We start from the raw sequence: 17,625 nt of genomic DNA on the forward strand, positions 1-17,625 counted from the left end.
TGGTAACTTTGATACCTACATAGAAACTTTTTCATTAACTTTACGGTAAGTACTTTAAGTACGGTAAGTAATTTATTATTATTATTGTTGTTGTTATTGTTATTATTATTACTATTATTATTATTACTATTATTATTATTATTATTATTATTATTATTATTATTATTGGTTTTTAATTTTCAATACGCTTTGTCCTTTTTCGTTTCTTTTCATTTTTTTCGTTCGTTCGTTCGTTCGTTCTTTCTTGTTTTCCCTTTTTACTTTTTTTTTTTTTTTTTTATTTTCCCGTTAATCGAGCTAGCTTCGTGAATTTGTTTGGTTTGCTTTTGTTATTTTTTTTTCTTTTTTGTTTCTTGTTTTTTTTTTTTTTTTTATTTTTTTTTTTCTTAATAAACAAAATCGATTAATTTCTTGAAATAAATTAAATCGGGATAAGACGAAGATGTTCTTTTTCTTTCTTTCTTTCTTTATTTTCTTTCCTTTTCTTCCTGTTTTTTTTTTCTTTCTCTTTTCTTCTAAATGAAAGTTTTCTTCTTCAAACAAGGAAAAGAAGGCGAGTTCTTTTTATTTTGTCTTAGTTTATTAAGTTCGATAAAGAAATTTGACAAATTTAAATTAACTTGATTTTGAAGTATTTTTATAACTTCGTTCTTTTTTCTTTTTTTTTTTTTAGACGTAAATTAATTAAGATTAATTAATCAGGTCTTTTCATTTTTTCTTTGGTTCTTATTTTTCATTTTAATGATCAGATTTTTCTTTTTTTTTTTCTACTTTTTCTTTTCCTTCTTTCTTTTTTTTTTTTTTTTTTTTCTCTTGAAACACGTTAAAACACGTTAAATAGGAGAATTTACGAAGGAGAAGATTTAGTGACTGTTATCATTGGACACTTTGAAGGAGACCTAAGAATAGCCAAGAGTTGGACGTCATCGACAACGATTAACGTAAAAGCAGTTCAATTTACCTAACTGCTTGCTCTTCGTCTTATTCCGAAGTGGTTCGACCCATTTTTCACGTTTCACACAGTCTCATTTTCAATCTCATTTACGAGGACTCGAAAGAATTAGATTAAATATCGTCAATGTACTAACTCATAAAATATTTCTAATGGTAAAATTGTTAAGAAAAATATCATGGAGATTTTTTTCCTCTTTCTTCTTGTTTTTTTTTTTTTTCCTTTTTATTTTCTGTGTGTGCGTGTTCTTCTTTTTTTTTTTCTTCGCTCGAAACTCAAGGCAACTCGAGATAAGTTCAGCGAACGGTATTTGATATATAATCGAGTCTCGAAAACGAGGACACTGAGAGACCACACGCATGAATATCTTCCATCGATTTATCTATTTTGTATGTTATATATATATATATATATATACATGCATATATATATATGTGTGTGTGTGTGTGTGTATACTTATATATATATATATATATATATATATATATATATATATATATATGTATGTATATGTATTTGCCATCTCGTGAACTCTGCGAATCTAGGACAGAATGTTGGGGCACGTGTCGTCAGGGGCCAAGTCTCTGGAATGTTTTTCCAGATGCTCTCTTATATATATGTATGTATGTATGTATATATATATGTATATATATGTATGTCACTATGATAGCTCGCTCAACCAAGTTTTACCTCCACGTGATCCAGTTAAAAGCCGATTACAATTTTCAATGAGCTTTATCGTCGTTAAATCACTTGACGGGGTTGGACCCATTGAACGAGATGTCGGTTCTCGATAAAGAGATTCTACAATATATCGTAGCTTACACCTTCGATTGGATCGAACTTCGAAAGAAAAAGAAAATGGAGAAGTGTGAAAAAGCTTTTATATATATATATATATATATATATATCCAAGTAGTACTTGAGAAGAAGTAAAAGAAGATATCGTTTTTGATCAACGATCCATTTCTGAGAAAAAGAAGGAAAAAAAGAAAGAATGAAAGGAAAGAAACAAACAAACAAAAAATGTCCCTAGCGTCGTCTATGATAAATTTCACTGTCGTTGTGAATTCATTAAAATGATAGTTCGTGATATTTTTGCTTTCTTTTATTTCTCTCTCTCTCTCTCTCTCTCTCTCTCTCTTTCTAATCGAAAATCCGTTCCCTTCGCGTTACTTCTTTTTTGTTTTTTTTTCTAAATCGTATTCTAAATAATATAAATATTTTTCTCATGTTTCATGATACATTGTATCGATGACGATTTTATTAATAACAGTTGGAAATCTGAGTTTCTCTTTATAGCGCGATCGATTCTAAATTATAAAGAAATGAACAAAAAAAAAAAAAAGAAAAAGAAAAAAAAAACAAAAGAAAAGAAGAAATAAAGAAAAGCTCTTCTCAGTATCTATGATAAATTTGATTAATCAAAATTAGCATCATAACGATTGGAAATCGTTTAATTAAATTTACAAACTTTAATCCTTTTAACTAATAAGGATATAAATATTTTTTTTTGTGTAATAAAAAGTCGTTTTTTGGCGCGATCGATTATAAATTGATAAAAAGGAAAGAAAAAAAAAAAAAAAAGAAGAAAAGAAAAGAAAGATTTTAATTAAATTTGACGACGTTTCTACTTTCTTTTTCTTTTCGTACCTTGAAAATCATTTGATCGAGGTCGACTTCGAATAAGAAAAAAAAAAAAGAAAGAAAAAAAAAAGAAAAAGAAAAAGGAAAAAAAAAATTCACGATCCACCATAAATACGATCAATATAAATTTTATTAATACCATTAATAACTAAGTAATGATTAATTTATATGCGTCGAAATTCGGAACGGTTTGAATTAAAATGAAGTGTCCTCTCGAGTAAAAGGAAGTTAAGAAAAAACTGTTGGAGGTTGCGTGTTGTTAATAGAACGATTATATAAACCATAAACTACTCTCTCTCTCTCTCTCTCTCTAAGCTATGTGAGAATGAGAGGATAGTTGAAGTTAGCGGCTCTTCTTTATACACCCTAATTGTAAGTGGCTGTCGTCATCCCTGGGAAGTCTTCTCACGAGTTTTAAAAGCGATACAAAGAAGAAGGCCAAAGAGCGATGAGTTTTGCGAATTATATTTTTTTTCTTTTTAACATTCGTATGTGTACTCGTATCTCAATAAAAAAAAAAAAAAAAAAAAAAGAAGGAAAAACCCAGATTTATCTACCAATAATAAAACACATTATATTATTATAATATGTATAACTATTACTGGTAATATATATATATATAAAGAAAAAAATATTATAGTAAAATATTGCGAGTGTACTGCAAATGATAGTTATTAAAATTTACTATTAAAAAAAATTCGAATTTATGCTAATCAATTTTATTTTATCTATACCCATCAATATAGATTATTTTAATTTTAAAATGATAAAAATTTATAATTTATTATTTTAATAGCAATTTCGTATTCCATCTCACTCTCTCTCTCTCTCTCTCTCTCTCTCTCTTTCTCACTCTCTCTCTCTCTTTCTCTCTCTCTCTCTCTTTATCTCTCTTTCCTCATAGTTACCATCTCTGTTTTCTACAGTGCTCTCTACCTCTTTCATCTCCTTGACTTCGTCGTCGTCGTTGTCGTCGTCATCGTCGTCGTCGTCGTAGTCTTTGTCATCGTCGTCTTCGTCGTTGTCGTTGTCGTTGTCGTAGCTGCCCTCGTTTCCTTTTATGCATTATTAATAGTGCACTGTTAACTGAGCTCTTCTCTATCTCTTTCTCTCTTTCTCTTTCAATCTCTTTCTCTCTTATTCTTTCTTTCTCTTTCTTACTCTTCTTACTTCTATCTTCTATCATCTTTTCTTACTCTTCCTCGTGTAGTTACGTTCACATAAATCACCGAAGAAACGACGTACGAGTCGAACTCTCGTCCTCGATCGTAAATCAATGATCATAACGATCGCGAGAATCATTGAGCGTCGAATCAACGTCGATGAGAAGAAAAAGAAGAGAAAGAACAAAGAATGAGAGAGAGAAAGAGAGAAAGTATGTGTGTGTGTGTGTGTGTGTGTGTGTTTGATAAAAATTCTTCGAACGTAGAAGCTGGTTAACATCTACTATGATCTCGTAAATCTTCTTCGTTTCTAAAGAGAACTCGACGAAAAGGGTAGAAAAATATTATCTATTTATAAAATACAAGTGTTTCCAAATTTGCCGTATAGAAATCCAAACGAATCCGTTATTTATCTACGAGGATGAAAAGGAAAGAAAAAAGAAGAAAAATAAATAAATAAATGAAAAGAGAAATAAAATGCAAAAAAATAATTGTTTAATACAAAAAAAAAATTTATATATATATATATATATATATATATATATATATATAAATTGATTAAGCTCGTTGATAAAGCTCGTGACTATTTATATAAAATTTCTTCCTACAGGTTCGATCTTATAACGATTTATTGTTATTAGGTTAGCCAGTGCTTGTATATATATATGTGTGTGTGTGTATTTGTAAAAAAATAAAAAAAAAGAAAAGAAAAGAAAGAAAAAAGGGGAGGAAAAACCAAGAGAAAAAATTTTGTACTCGTAAAAAGTTCGACGACTTCTAAATAACATTTTGATCGATCAAATTCGACTTGATCTCGGTTACATTTAATAGATCCTGCAACTCTTTCAATTCCGAAACGGATAAGATCGATTCGAGTTCGGGTGATATAGCGTCCTTCAAACTCAAAGACGCTAAATCGACGGTGTCAATGTTACCGTCGTTCTTCAACAGTTGCTTCAACTTTTTAATGTAATTCTTTAAACCCGTTTGAACGGCCAAACCAACTTTCGAATCGGCACGTGACAATCTACGACGTATTGGCCTTTCCTTTTCCAATGTCATTTCGTCACGACAATTAATGTTCGAGGATTTTTGAGTTCGCGAATCGTTCTTATCCAATATCAAAGTGTCTCTTGATACGACGGCCGATCGAGGACACGTATCCATCTTGATTAATGATTTATTTCCATTCGTGAAGATCTCGTGAGTTTTGTCGAAATTTTTCACCTCGGTGATTACTTTCTTCGGTGTATTCTTTTTCCTAATCGAAATATTCAAACCCTCTTTATTGGCCATCGATATCTCGTTGTTACTTTTACGAGTAAGAATCGATTGGAGGTTTGTTATGTTCTTCTTCGATTCGTTTTCGTCATCGATCGAATTAACGAAACGTTCGCGCAAAACTTTCGTAGTCGTTCGACATTCGCCGATCGTTTTTTCGAAAGATCCATCGCACTTTGAATTCGCCGAACGTTCTCCATAATTTTTGAAAATTTCTTTATTATCGTTAATCGAATTAATTAAATCAGAATTATTGTCAATCATATTCCTTGACTTTTGACGTGATCTACGATTATCACGTTCCTCATGTTGAAACTTTAGAGAACTTATGCCAACGACATTCTCACAGAGAGAACCCCTTGATTTTCCATCGTCATTTCCAAAGGTACCGTGAAACTTCGGTACCAAAAATCTCGAGGAAATGCTCGTCGATGGTTCAAAGTTTTTGGACGGAATCATCGGTCTTATCAAATTGAACGAAGAAATCTCATTTTCCTTCGAATTCGATCGTAACGATCCTATACCTTTAAGGCAATCGTAATTCTTTATTGCATTTAAACCGTCAATACGTTCGCTCTTCGTACGATCCTCGATCGTTTTCCCTTTCTCCGTTAAAGTTAAATTTGCCGATCTTGGCCTTGGCGAGTATGGCCTTGAACCAAATGTAGAGGAACGTTCGACAGTAGTTCGTAATTTAGCTCTTTTAGATTTCTCAAATGTCTTCTTTCTCTCTGGCCTGTTGTTTCCATATTTTCTATTGAACGATACCGAGGGATTACCGTTGATCCATGGAAGAAGTTTCCTCGTTGTTTTACGATCTCTCGAAGACGGAACCGAGGAATCACGTGAATAATTTGACATAACGTCACGGTTACTATCCAACTCGCTTGAACTCGCCGTACTGACGTTTATAATGGAGTCCCTATCGGGTTTAACGATCGACGTTGCCAACTTTCTACGTACAGGTTTGACAATATCATTGCTCGTCTTAGATCCAAAGTATTTCCTTGTTTGTACTTGATCGACGTTCGAACTTCTCCGTAGTTTTCTTCGAATCGAGTTTGAATCAACCAGACCACCGGCTCCAATGTGTCTCCCTTTCCTCAACCATTCGGAATCCTTTCTCGAGTTAATCGATCCGTACGTTGATTCCTTCGGTTCCGCTTTGTTGCTCGCCATTCTCGAATCCTTTTTATCGTTCGATTGGTTAGAAAAATTCTTATTCTTCGATTTGATATTATTTCGTTTACATTCTACGTAACTATTATCAACTATCTCCTTATCCCGATCGGTCTCTTTCGAATAACAAAGATTCATCGTATCCGTACCTATTTCATTGGTCTCTCGTTTGCGTATACCCTTAACAAGAAAATGATCCAAAGGATGTAAAAACTCTACCTCTTTCTTGCTCATACCAGAGGTCGCGTCATAATATTCCTCAATGAAATCGAAAAAACTATGATCATAATTGTCGTTCAATCTTATACCGAGCATAGAGTCCGACGTATTTAAATGTATAGAATTGAATATAACGTCGCCCGGTGGCTGATGATTTTTATAACGTTTCTTAAGGCTCGCCTCGATGAGTTTATGACGATACGCATTGTAATTGAAAGTTGATATATCGATAATAGGTAATTCGGAATTTGTTACAACGAACGAGGATGATCTTTCAACCGGCACATCCTTTATTTCGTTATTTCTTTTAATTAATGTACCCGTAAATTTGTCCTGATCGCATTGTCCTACGTCATCCTCATTTAATTCGTAACGACTAGCTCGATCAACGATACTATTTGAACAAAGATTCGGCGTTGATACTGTTCTACGATTTGAATCTACGTTAAATTCTAAATCGTAATCCGAACTGGAACTTGAATCGATTGTTGGAATTGGTGCTGGATAATGCATCACAACGGCCCTTCGTATACGCTCCTCCGAACTCCTAATACTCGTTCGTCCAGTTTCATGATGATATTCCTTTATATTTGAACCGCCTGAGGGTGAACCAGCAGCAGCTATCCTTCTTCTCGGATCCCTCTTATTCCATCTCCCGTTCGATCCATTCTCGTTCCTTGATTTCCCCTAAGCCGACGCGAGAAAGTGCAGAGATATTTGGAATTTGAGAAGTGCATTCAAACAAAGAGATTCATTCGATGAAAAGCGTTATTATCGCCCGCGGACATGCTTATTGATCAATCTCTCTCTCTCTCTCTCTCTCTCTCTCTCTCTCTCTCTCTCTCTCTCTCTCTCTCTCTCTCTCTCTCTCTCTCTCTCTCTCTCTCCCTCTCTATCTCTCCCTCTCTCTATCTGTCTGCTGTCTGTCCGTCCAAATATGTCTTTGTCCGTAGATAGGATTTACTTTTTTCTTTTTTCTATTTTCTTTGCGAACTGACGTGATTCATCAAAAACGAGGACACATTTTTCTTTCCCTTTCTTTCTTTTCTTTTCTTTTCCTTTAATTTCTTTTTTCTTTTTTCTTTCTTTCTTTCTTTTTCTTTTTTTTTTTTTTTTCTTTTTAATCAAAGATCATATCGTTCGAAAAGCAAAGCTAAGTCCAATCTCTTTACGTCGTGTGTTTATAGTAAGACGTTATGTCGAGAGAGAGAGAGAGAGAGAGAGAGAGAGAGAGAGAGAGAGAGAGAGAGAGAGAAGAAGAAAAAAAAAGAGAGATGAAGAAAGAAGATATGAAAAAAATATATTAAAAAAAAAAAAAAAAAAAAAAAAGAAAGAAAGAAAAAAAATGTGCGTACGCGAGAGAAGGGGAAAAGGGGAGAGAAGAAAAAAAGAAAGAAAAAACACCTCTCTCTCTCTCTCTCTCTCTCGCCTGTCACATACAAACGAACACCAATGAATAATCACTTTGATAACTATGTTAATAAAATTTAACGGGCAATTTAATTTATATAAAGATTATTAAAGGAATCCTCGTGATACGTACGAGATAAAATATTAGATTGGCGAACAATGGTACAGCCAATAGGATAACAAATGCCAAAACGAAAATGCTTTCGACGATGAACGGCGGCGAGGATTGTAAGGTTAAAATGAATTTGGTTGAATCGACGACGCTCAGCATCCCGTCGGGTTCGATTTTGTCGGTCCACCAACAATCAATGGAAACGTTCCTCTATCGTTCTTCATGTTAGGATAGTAAAGATCGAACAAACATGAAATATCAGATAGAAAATGATAGAAGGAATCGATCGGCGTATTCTTTCCTGTCAACTCTTGAGCGACAGGAAACGTCTACCATAGTCAAACGATATTCTTCCATCTATTCGCCAATCGTACCAATCATATTCCTTGTATCCTTTTTTTTTCTTTGTCTTTTTTTTTTCTTTGTCTTTTCTCTCTCTCTCTCTCTCTCTCTCTCTCTCTCTTTATTCTATTCTATTCTATTTTCCCTCGTGCTATTCGTTTTCTACGATAATATACGTATCCAGATCTCGAATATGTGAGAGATATCGAGGATTCCTCTTTCTTTCACTATTCTTCTCTCTCTCTCTCTCTCTCTCTCTCTTCTTCTTTCTCTCTCTTTCGCTCTCACTCGTTTTTCTTTTTCTCTTTTACTTTTTTTCTTCTTCTTCTTCTTCTTCTTCTTCTTCCTTTTTTTCTCTTTTTTCTTTTTTCTTTTTTTTTTTTTTTTTTTTAGGTCACCGAGTATTTCCATTGGCAACGAGTACGAATAACTTCGCGTTATTTGCGTTTCCTGTGTTCACTGTCTGCCGTTTTACTCGCCAAGGGAGCACCTTTGATTTTTGCACCATAGAATACAATATCGTCGATTCTATGCGGTTTCGTAAGTTTGCCTCCATCGCCGGCTATTTCATTTTCTACGAATGTTTAACGAACCGTTGACCAGATTCAATTTGTTAAAAAGAAAAAAAAAAGAAAAAAAAAAGGAGGGAAAAAGAAGAGGAGAAAAAAAGTGAAAGAAAAACAAAGAGGAAAGGGAAAAGGTATAAGAAAAAGATGAAGAAGAAATATATAATAATAATAATAATAATAATAATAATAATAATAATAATGAAAAATAATAAAGAATAGTAATAACAATAATAACAGTAATAATAATAATAATAGTAATAAAAATTTAGAAATTCGATCGAATCGATTTCGACACTCAAGGTTAACGGGAGAGGAAGAAAGAAAAAAAAAAAAAAAGAAATGAGACAAAGAAAAGAAAAAATACAAATAAAAATTAAAAGGAAATTATATCGATAAAAATTCAAAAGGCAAATTTAACTAGCCAATTGACAAAATATAATAATTATTTGACTCAAGTAAATAAAACGAAGTTATCGTTTGTTTTGAATACTTATATACGGAAACTGTTACGTTCGGCTATCGTTTGCTAATCACCTTACGGTTCCACGACGACAATAAAACGACGACGACGACGACGACAACGACGACGACGACGTTGTCGGCCGGTAGCAACTATTTGCTAAACTATGCACAGAACTCTCATAATGGATAAGTTCGTTTAAACGTTGCCAGAATAATAACACAACATGGTGTCTGCCTGTTCAGCCTTCTAATATTCTAACGACGACGAAAACGCAGACTCTGCAAGCTATCCGAGATGAAGAGCATCTCTCTCTCTCTCTCTCTCTCTCTCTCTCTCTCTTCATATGTGTATATATATATATATGTACATATATATATATATATCTTTTTGGCCTTGTCTTTCTCTTTCGCTCTAACGCATCTCCCTCTAACACGTTAATCTAACAGTTTCATTAAAGCCGATCATTCTCTATCGAAACCGTCGACTCGCGAAATTTCTCTCGAAAGCATCACCATTGTTGTATCCATTAAAACGCTTTCACGTTCAGCGACCAATACTTTTCTTCTTTCTTTTTTTTCTTTCCCTTCTTCTTTTTAACAACCCCACCATCTCTTTTCCCAACCAGATTTTCCTTTCATTTTATCTTTTTTTCTTCCTTCTTTTTTTCGGTCTTCTTTCTCTTCCTCTTTCACTTCCTCTTCCATTTGTCGTTCTTCCTCTATCTCGAGAGATAGAAAAAGAGAGAGAGAGAGAGAGAGAGAGAGAGAGATTGTATTAATGGATTCACATTTTGTTCTGGTAACATTATTTTGTAATGGATTCAACCATCACGAAAAGAGACAAGAAGATCCATTAACGTTTGATCGAAAACCAAATTGGCTAATCTAAATGTAATAGACGGTCAATGTGATAAACTGTTTTGCAAATTATTACGGACAATTCTCAATGTCGAATTGTTGCTCGTCTTTTCCTTCTTCTATTTTTTCTCTCTTTTTCTTTTCCTTTTCTTTCGTTTTTTTTTTTTTTTTTTTTTTTTTTTCATTTTGTTTGTTTCAAATTTAACGTCAAATCACTAAGGAATATTATATATAAAAGACGAATTAACATTTATCTCTTTTTCTTTCCGTCTTTTTTTTTCTTTTCTTTTCTTCCCCCTTTCCTTTCGCGGCAGTAAATTCTGATTTTCTTTTTTTTTCCTCTCTCTCTCTCTCTCTCCTTTCTTTTTGTTTTTCTTTCTTTCTTTTTCTTTTTTTTTTTTTTTTTTTTTTTCTTTATCACGAATATCAGATTCGTCGGGATTCAAGCGTTGGGATATAGATAGCCTTTTGTTAGAAGCTTTTGCGATGCCATTAATTTTGTGGTAAGCGCATTCGGTAGAATTTACCGAAGGATGCCATGGAAATAATGAGAAACGAGAATCCGTGGCCTTTCTTCGAATTCCATCGAGCTAAAAAATGCATCGGAGCGTATTTCGAATGTCGACGAAAAAATTACATGCAAGAATTTAATAGATATCCACCATTCGCTTATATCTCGAATGTGATGCGAGGCGAACTAACGAATAAATTAAATTTTTAAATCCCACTTATCCGATTTCCTTTACTTCTAAACTTTAATTATATATATATATATATATATATATATATATATATATATATATATATAGAAAGAAAAAAAGAAAAAAAGAAGAACAAAACAAAAAGAAAAAGATTAAAAGTAACTCAGAGATAAAGATAGATAGATAGATAGAGAGAGAGAGAGAGAGAGAGAGAGAGAGAGAGAGAGAGAAATCAATTTGATTAGTTGAGCTAAATCAGATCGAATTGTTTCGATTAAATTCTTAATTGATTTAGAACGAAATGAGACTAGTTTATTATGAAAGCCGTCTCGTCTGGTTTTCCTTTTTTTCTTTCGCTTGAAAAAAAAAGCGAAGAACAAGGAGAAAAGGAAAAAGAAAAAGAAGAAACAAGAAAAGAAAAGTGAAAAATTTGTCGTTCATTCGAACGCGTTACACGATATTTATTACACCATCAAACAATTCCAACTTCCGTGAACGTCTGCATGGCATTGCTTTTTTATTTTCTCACTCCCTTTTTTCTTTTCTTCTTCTTTATTTATTATTCTTTTTCTTTATTTTTTTCTTTTCTTTTCTTTTTTTTTTTTATTTTGTTTCTCTTTTTCAAGAACATTAAATGGAATATCCTGAATGTAACAAATCTCTTCACAACGTGTGCACTTGCGCCGTTAATGGTATAAAAAAAAAAAAGAAGAAGGAAAAAAATAGGTGAAAAAGCGAGAGAGAGAGAGAGAAGGGGGAGGGGAAGGGAAAAAAGAGAAAGAAACGAGGATCTCTCAACATCAAGATAAATTCATGTACGACTTTCGTGGAATTTTGTTCCCATTAGAAATGCATATAGTAATCAAGAAGTTTAATGAAAACCGTCGGGACTCGCGAAAGCGACCAATTTCATACAAAGGAAAAAAGAAAAACAATAATAATAATGCAAAAAAAAAAAAAAAAAAAAAAAGAAGAAAAAGGAAAGACGACAATGGCTCTTTCGTGGACATATATCTTTTTTTTTTTTTACCGTGATAATTTAGTCATCTGTCAGTGAAATAAATGTGAAATAATTATATCATCAATTTCAAGAGATAAAGGATGATAAAGATTTGATATTAGAAAAAAGAAAAATGAAAAAATAAAAATGAGACGGGTATGTATATATATATATATTAAAAACATATGTGTATATTTTATATATTTATGTAAAATTACAAAAAAAAAAAAAATGTATCTATATATAAAATTGTTATAAAATGTAAAAGAAGATAAAGGATTTTAGTTACGATGAGTAAAAAAAAAAAAGGGATTCGTAAAGGGTTTCAAAGTGAACCAAGTGTTCGAATGACCCTTCAAAAGTGTGATATATATTTACAGAGGTACATCGATTTTAAATTCGATATTCCACGTAAAACCGTACGTTTGGCTCAACAATTTCTCTCTCTCTTTCTCTCTCTCTCTCTCTCTCTCTCTCTCTCTCCATCACTCTTTCTCTTTCTCTTTTTCTCAATTTCCACGAAATTCGTAAAACAGAATGACAGAATTGTAGTACCGGATGAAAAGGAGCACTTTCAACGTTGGGTTTTCCATTCGCACATTTTTTAATACTCGAAGTTCCTCATTGTTCGGTGAGAAGCGAAAATAGAAAATATGAAAAATAACATGGAAGGGGATGTTCTTCCTATCACTAATTAAACTTTCAAACGTAATGCTACATAATTATATACTTTAAAATGCAATTTCTCCTTATGTACCTTAACGCATAATTATACAGTATATATATATATATATATAATACGCACATCATCCGCGGATTTACGAAAATGAAATATTTACGAGTTAAAAGCAAAAAAAGACGGGGGAAAAAGAAAAGAAACAAAAAAAAGTAGAAAAAAGAAAAAACGAAGTGAATAATTCGAAGGAAGAGCGAGCACGTGTTTTTTCTCTTATTTTTTTTTTTTTTTTTTTGTAATTATCAAAGAAGATGAGAGACGAATTTCGCAATGAAAAAAAGAAAAAAAAAAAAAAAAGAAAAGAAAAATAAAAAAAAAATAAAATAAAAGAAAGATAGACCGAAAACCAAAGCGAAAAGTGAAAAAAAAAAAAAAAAAGAAGAAGTATATTGTAGAAGGGTCGTCCCGTTCTCTCTTACCAGTCACCAACCTCCCACTAAGGATCATCCATCCCTCTTACCCTCTTTACTAACCACCCTGTCCCTTCTTTTTCATTCCCCTTCAAACCTCTTTATCAAGAAGCCGCAGGGCTTGGTATGAAGCGACGAGTATACTTACAATCTCCAATAGGATAGGCCATCGAGGAGGAGATCCGTGAAGAAGAAGCAGAAGAAGAAGAAGAAGATGAGGAAGAAGATGATGCTGAGGAAGAAGAAGAAGAAGAAGGTAGAAGAGGAGGAGGTGGTGGTGGTGGAGCTCGAGGTTGGTTTCTCTGTACTGGATGGATCTCGTGATAAGCTGCCCTCGCGTCTTGATAACCATTCTGCCGATGTTCCCGATAAGCACGCTGTACGGCATACGCCCCTGAGAAGATCCTGGTGTACCTTAGATAGCAACCGCTTGGTATCTGCCACTGTAAATCGAATTATTTCTTTCACGAGCTTCCTACTTTCTATATATATATATATATATATCTTTCTCTTTTTCTCTCTTTCTCTTTCTCTCTCTCACACTCACTCTCTCTTTCTTGGTCTCTGTCTTTTTCGTTACAATAAAGTGAGTAGACTCTCATAAAAAGATAGAGACAAAGATAGAGGGTGATAAAGAGAGAGAGAGAGAGAGAGAGAGAGAGAGAGAGAGAGAGAGAGAGAAAGAGAGGGGGAAAAAAAAGATTGTGTGACATGAAAACTCACCCCATAAGCGGAAGTCGGCATCGGTTGGGGTGGTCTTCCGGGACACATCAACATTCTCCTCCGGTAAATTCTCGGCTAAACGACGAAATAAGTGCGAACGTAAGATCTTCTAATATATATATATATATATATTTTTTTTTTTTTAATGGAATTGAGCGTGAACGAAAGAGAACGGAGAAAAGATATCAGGTAATAATAGAAGTAACGACGGAGAGATATTTATCGAACGTTTTTTTTTTCCTTTTTTTCTTGTTCTTCACAGTTAATTATTTCATATATCGAGTATCAAATATCTTTCATATATCAGATTACAAATATCTTTTCGTGGGATAAATTTTTCTTGTCTTCTTTTCTTTGTCTTTTCTTTTTTTTTTTTCTTTTTTTTTTTTCTTTTTTTCTTCTCTCTTCCTCTTATGCGTCGTAGATATGATGGACGATATTTTAATTACGACGATTTTACTACATATCGAATGATTCTTTTACACGATGTTACACGAATATTATAAGAAAAATATTTCTAGTACGATTTTATAAGAACGAATAATGATTTTATTTAATATCTGATTTTGTTTTTTCTTTTTTCTTTTTTTTTTCTTTTTTTTGTCAAGATAATTCGACAAAGATGGATATATATATATATATATATATTTTTTTTTTTTTTTTTTAAATGTCGAATGATTTTATATAAGCGACGAATATTTTCTTTTAGATAATTTAATTTTCTTTTTCTTCTTCTTTTTGTCTCAGATATAATAAGACAATAACGAAGAGATAAATATTTAAATGGATTTTATATATATATATATATATATATATATATATATATATTGTATAATTTAATATAAGAAAGAATACTTTTCAGTTTGATATTATTCAAGACAATTTTATACCGGGCGATTTCATACATCGAATATTTCAACGATTTCGCACCGTTGTACCGTATCTGTTTTCTTTCGTGGAAAAATTCTGGATACCCATTTTGATATCCATTCGACGTCTTTTCTTATACGAAAAGACAAGCGGAGTTTGTGTACGTACAACCTCTTGAATTCTTTCAACCGGGATATCGTCCGAGTATGTAACTATAGGAAGCGAATTGACAGGCCGATAAAAATGTCTCTATACTTTTTCATTTTTCCACTAGGATTTTCGTATTTTCTGCTATAACATTGCAGTTGCCGTTTGCCGTTACCGTTTCTGCTTCGAACTTTTGACTTTTCATACTCCCGTAGACCAAAAATGTCTACGATATAGTCACATATGAATTTACACGGAATTCCGGCTACAAGCCAAACTGAACTAAACTAGTTTCGAATAATGATACCGAGAAATAGTTATGCGAAAACTTTCCTTCCAGAAGAGAACGATCAAAGTGTATTAATAATTTATTCTCGAGTTATTATACTCTCATTTCTATTTATAGTTAATATCGCGATTCTGTGAATATTATTTTTCTTTTTTTCTTTTGTTTTTTCTTTTTTTGTTTGTTTGTTTGTTTGTCTCAGTTTACTTCAACATAACATTATTCGATTTAATAAATAACGATAATAATAATACTAGTAATAATAATAATAATAATAATAATAATAATAATAATAATAATAATAATAATAATAATATTTAATGTAATAAATTTTAAATACACGAATTATTCATTAAATTTTGAACGAGTAAAGTGAATACGTTTAAATAAAGAGAAAAGAAATAAATAGAATAACAAAAGAAAAAAGAAAAAAGAAAAAAAAAGAAAAGAATTTTCAAATACATACATACATACAAACATTGACATTTGTTTCTTGGAAAGAACGCTTTTCGATATCCGAACAGTTATCGTTGTACTCGATACGATTTCGATGATTAAAAATTTCTCGAGATAATCCCGATCAGAGTTTTACGATGGAATCGTTGAAGAGAAAAGAAAAAAAAAAAAACAAAAAAAAATACGAGAAAACAGAAAAAGGAAATAAAGAAAGGAAAAATAAAAAGGATAAAAAGTGAAGGGAGAGAGAGAGAGAGAGAGGGAGAGAGAGAGTTAAGAATCGAGAGAACAAAATGGAATTATGTTTTTACTCGATGAAAGGAGAAAGAAGGAGATAGATACAATCGGGTTCAAGAGACTTTCAAGCTTACGTAAAAGCCATTCGCGATCTCCAATATGTTTTCTTTCAACTCACCTCGGAATCCTGTCGTTGGTCGGATTCTGAAAATTTACGAGAGAAAAAAGACGATAATTTCGATTAATTTCTCTTAAACGTTCGTCTTAAATATAAAAAAGATTTAAGAAATTTATGGAGTATAAAATACTTTTTATATCTTTTTTCTTTTCATTTCTTCTTTTTTTTTTTTTTTTTCTCTCTCTCCTTTTATTTTCAACAATCTCCTTGAAAATTAACGTTCTTATTTTTATCAAAAATTTTCTTTTCCAATTTATTTCTACTCATTGATTAATTAATGTAACATTATAATAAAATAGATAATAGAGAAAAAGTATAATGATGATTGATTTAGATAAAATAATCTTTCAAATGATCGAGATCGATCTATACTTTGTAATTTAACAAACGGATTTAATTTTACCCTGTATATATATATATATATATATATACGTGATTTGTTCTTATGTGTGTGTGTGTGTGTGTGTTAAGATAGAGAATCGATATTATACGTACGGTCGAAACATAATCGTTCGTAATTAATTAACGAGATTATTGTGAACATTGAATATTCGACGGAACGTTGTTTCATTTAGAATGGATCATTCAATTTCAATGAATATCACATTATACTATTAAATCCGTCATCGAATTACTATCTATGTAAGATAAACGTCGACTTTAATTTTTAATTCGAGAATATCCATTAGAACAATGGATTTCCTTAAGCTTTGAACATTTTTTAACGATATATATATATATATACATATATTTTTTTTCTATTTTTAATGCTGAGTTAAAATGTTCAAACTGATTTTACGCTTGCAAGACCGTAATGCATTTGGTTATAACAGGATTTGTCATCCTGTGACCACGGAAAACGTAAAATATCACTTTAGACTAATTATGTAGATACATATATACGTATTTATATACACACACATATATATATATATATAATGTATGTATGTATACTATTGCGTTTTGGAGGAGCTAACCATTTCGACGATGTTACAAAAATCGATTATACATGTATGACGTGATAAATTTCAGGTACGTAAATTAAAAAAGAAGATGATCGCAATAACCAACGAAATTATTAATACAATTTGAAATATTATTGTCATATTTATGTAGACAGTTAAATAAATAAAAAAAAAAAAAAAAAAAAAAAAAAGAAGAAAGGATAAGAATAAATAGATAAATAAAACATGAAAAAAAAGAAAAAGAAAAAAAGAAAAATGTATAAAAGGAAGAAGGAAAAAAGAAAAGCTACGGTCAGAATTAATTTTCTTCAACGTTGATCATCCGTGATAACATAATGTATAACATTATTGTTTAATATCGTGTATGTGGTTTCTCCAAGGTCGTATTTATCCTAAACAATTTCGTAACATTTACCCATTGCATAAATTTACCTCGAACGTGTACGGAGAAATGGCATTCGGCCTGATTTCCGGCAGCATCGGAAGCGATGTAGCGTACGTTGTGTACCCCAGGATACATCAGTTGTCCTGGTTCCTATCATGGAAACGCAGAGAGCATTAACTTTTCACGTTATCCGCCTGGTGTGGTTGCTTTGAGATTGAAATATTAGGAGCCTTTAGCGATAACCGCAAAGCCACCTCTTCCATTATCCACGTGGTATACTTCATGATATACAAATTAGTTCTCTCTCTCTCTCTCTCTCTCTCTCTCTTCCCCCTCT

General features: G+C 32.0%; 1 protein-coding gene across 6 annotated transcripts in view; it reads right to left on the reverse strand.

Annotated features, from left to right (window-relative positions):
- The window catches only part of LOC124423072 (fibrillin-1-like), a 143,716-nt gene that overhangs the window by 1,381 nt on the left and 124,710 nt on the right, over positions 1-17,625 (reverse strand). For 3 of the 6 annotated variants that reach the window (XM_046960383.1, XM_046960382.1, XM_046960388.1), the window contains 4 exons: positions 17,336-17,438; positions 15,939-15,964; positions 13,765-13,839; positions 13,190-13,484 (listed from right to left, as the gene is read on the reverse strand). In XM_046960383.1, coding sequence (XP_046816339.1) covers positions 13,190-13,484; positions 13,765-13,839; positions 15,939-15,964; positions 17,336-17,438 — 499 coding nt within the window. Of the gene's footprint in view, positions 1-3,628; positions 3,655-6,977; positions 7,129-10,636; positions 10,785-13,189; positions 13,485-13,764; positions 13,840-15,938; positions 15,965-17,335; positions 17,439-17,625 lie in introns of those variants that run through there. The other 3 variants (XM_046960387.1, XM_046960385.1, XM_046960384.1) reach the window with 3 other exon arrangements.

Source organism: Vespa crabro, chromosome 3 (assembly GCF_910589235.1).
Source record: "Vespa crabro chromosome 3, iyVesCrab1.2, whole genome shotgun sequence".
NCBI lineage: Eukaryota > Metazoa > Arthropoda > Insecta > Hymenoptera > Vespidae > Vespa > Vespa crabro.